The sequence below is a fragment of the Aplysia californica genome, unplaced genomic scaffold, assembly GCF_000002075.1.
Source record: "Aplysia californica isolate F4 #8 unplaced genomic scaffold, AplCal3.0 scaffold01772, whole genome shotgun sequence".
Lineage (NCBI taxonomy): Eukaryota > Metazoa > Mollusca > Gastropoda > Aplysiida > Aplysiidae > Aplysia > Aplysia californica.
Genome location: NW_004799042.1, coordinates 26,983 through 29,609, shown reverse-complemented (window position 1 = coordinate 29,609; position 2,627 = coordinate 26,983). Strand labels below are relative to the sequence as shown.

Here is a 2,627-nt window from a genome sequence, read left to right as displayed (position 1 = left end):
AAAGTCAGACACTACACCCGGGCTCATTATTAGAATGCTTGCTGTCGTGTGTGTTCGTCTCTCCAGTTTACAGTCGTGTGTGTATACTAACATTACACTCAGGACCTTCAGACCACGAAAGTCAAGGGACGAGTGATTCCCGTCAGCCCCAGAATTGACAAACAAGGTCAAAGCAGCCTGCTTCCTAAACTATTTAAATCGTGCCAATGGGACATTAAAAATTTATTATCATTTTTGGGTCTAGGGCAATGTTGGTTTGGTTTCTTTTTAAGGTTTCGTTTTTATTTTCTTAAAAACAAACATCGTAATTATTCCTTTGCTTTTGGACATTGTCAGGATTTGATCACACTGTATTTTCAAATCATTAGTTAGGCAGTTTCAAAGGCTGGTCAAAACTCACTGGTTTGTATATTCTAATAATATACGTTTTCGAAAAGTAGCAGCTCTTTGTGTTCTAATATTAGCCCTTTTTGCATCGGAGAAGCATTTTGTCCAGGGTCTGTTTGTACTTTGAACTCATGTTGTAATACACAATGATATTCACTGCGGAATTCGTTGCTTTTAAGCAAGAGGAAAAGGACCATATCAGCAAAAACATGTCTCCGTATTTCCCTGATGCGGTATATTCGGGTTCAAAACTTTGTGCTATAAAGTTAATTACACTTGGCGAGAGGCATACTATGAAAATGATCGCAATAAATAGAACCAACTTTACAACTTTCTTGTCTCTATTTGAAAAGGAGTCATGATCTCCAGAACTGGAAGTAGACTTCCGCCATTTTGACTTACTAATAAGGTTTTGGACAAGGATTATAGAGCAAATGATGACCATGATAAAGCTAATGAGCTGAGAGAAAGCATTAATCAGGAATACAGCACTTTCTATGGCAAAGCCGTTTGCAATGTAAACGATTCTTATCTTGGTCTCGTTCTTTAGAGGAGAATATCTGGGCTCCAGACGAATGGCATAAAACACAGGCAACAGGGCACCTATCATTGCCACGTATATGCTAACGAGTGCGATAACTGTTCTCTTTACTGTTATCATTGTTTTAACTTTCAGAGGCACAGCAATACAGAGACATCTTTCCAGCATTATGAAGGCAGTAATCCAACCAGAGATACGTGAAAAGCAAATACCTGGCCACCCTGCCGTGAGATACGCGACCTCCTTGGCATCAAAAGGCAGACACGCATTTTCAAAGTAAGGGTTAAAACCAATGCTCAGCCAGAGCGACGCAATCAGTAAGCCTATATCGGAAATGGCCAGGCTGAACAAAAAGATGTTCACCGTGTCTTTAAAGCCCTGTCTGATAAAAACGATTAGGTTGATGACGTTTGCCACAATGCCAGACAAGCAGATAGCTCCTAAAATAATGACGTAGAAACCGATGACGAAGATTGTAAGGACTAGATCGTTGACCATTCTGCTAGGCCGTGGTCCAAACGACGTTCCATAAGTTTCGTTTCCAGAGGCCATATTTGTTCTCTTGTGGCGTTTCTCGAACACCTGAACTTGTACAAGCACTAGAGCTGTATAAATAGAGAACAAACGACGTGTTAATGATACGTCCACCAGAGCCTGCCTGTTGAATATAAAAAATATAATTTGAGTGCGCGAAATGAACTTAAATTTTTAAAAATTAGATAAATGAATAAATATATAGATAAATAGATAAATGAGTAAACGAATAGAAAAGAAGAAGAAGAAGAAGAAGAAGAAGAAGAAGAAGAAGAAGAAGAAGAAGAATGATAATGATAATTATAATGATAATATCTTACTACTAATGGAGCTAAGGTCAAATTTTGCGAAAAAATATGAAACTTTACCAGTGCCCATAACTTGAAACGTAGTGTTGCACTATTGTATTTTCATTAAGATCAAATGTGTAAGAAGAAAGCCCATTTTAAGTTAAATTCAGTCCTTTTGTAGCGATCGCCATCATTTGCTTCGACATTGTATATTCACTGCGGAGTGCCGACTGCGCCGAAGGATTTTTTGTGTTCAGTTATACATTTTAAGTCGTTTACGGGAACTCCCGGTTTCCGTTCCACGCCTTTGACCGTCTTCTCACACCGGGTTTGGAGCGCTCATAGAAGAAGAAGAAGAAGAAGTAGTAGTAGTAGTATAAGGTTTTACGGCGCTCGCAACTGCTAAGGTCATATGAGCGCGCGAAGAAGAAGAAGAAGAAGAAGAAGAAGAAGAAGAAGAAGAAGAAGAAGAAGAAGAAGAAGAAGAAGAAGAAGAAGAAGGAGAAGGAGAAGGAGAAGGAGGAGGAGAAGGAGGAGGAGAAGGAGGAGTAGGAGGAGGAGGAGGAGGAGGAGGAGGAGGAGGAGGAGGAGGAGGAGGAGAAATTAGAGGAGGAGGGGGAGAAGAAGAAGAAAAAAGATGGAGAAGAAGAAGAATAAAGTAGTAACACATGTTACAAAGTGAGGACGTTTTCGTTTGTTACCCTACCTTGGGAGATAGAGAGTGAGAGAGATAGAGAGAGAGAGAGAGAGAGAGAGAGAGAGAGAGAGAGAGAGAGAGAGAGAGAGAGAGAGAGAGAGAGAGAGGAAGAGATAGAGGAGGCCAGAAGCACTGCAGAAGGAGGGTGGTAAGAGTGGCAGGAAGGGTGCCGTCGACA

At 40.5% G+C, this 2,627-nt stretch overlaps 1 protein-coding gene across 1 annotated transcript; it reads right to left on the bottom strand.

Moving 5' to 3' along the window:
- Positions 1-460: 460 nt before the first annotated feature.
- Positions 461-1,480, bottom strand: LOC106014002 (neuromedin-U receptor 2-like). The gene has a single exon (XM_013090984.1). The coding sequence runs from the start codon at positions 1,478-1,480 to the stop codon at positions 461-463; it is 1,020 nt and encodes a 339-aa protein (XP_012946438.1).
- Positions 1,481-2,627: the final 1,147 nt, after the last annotated feature.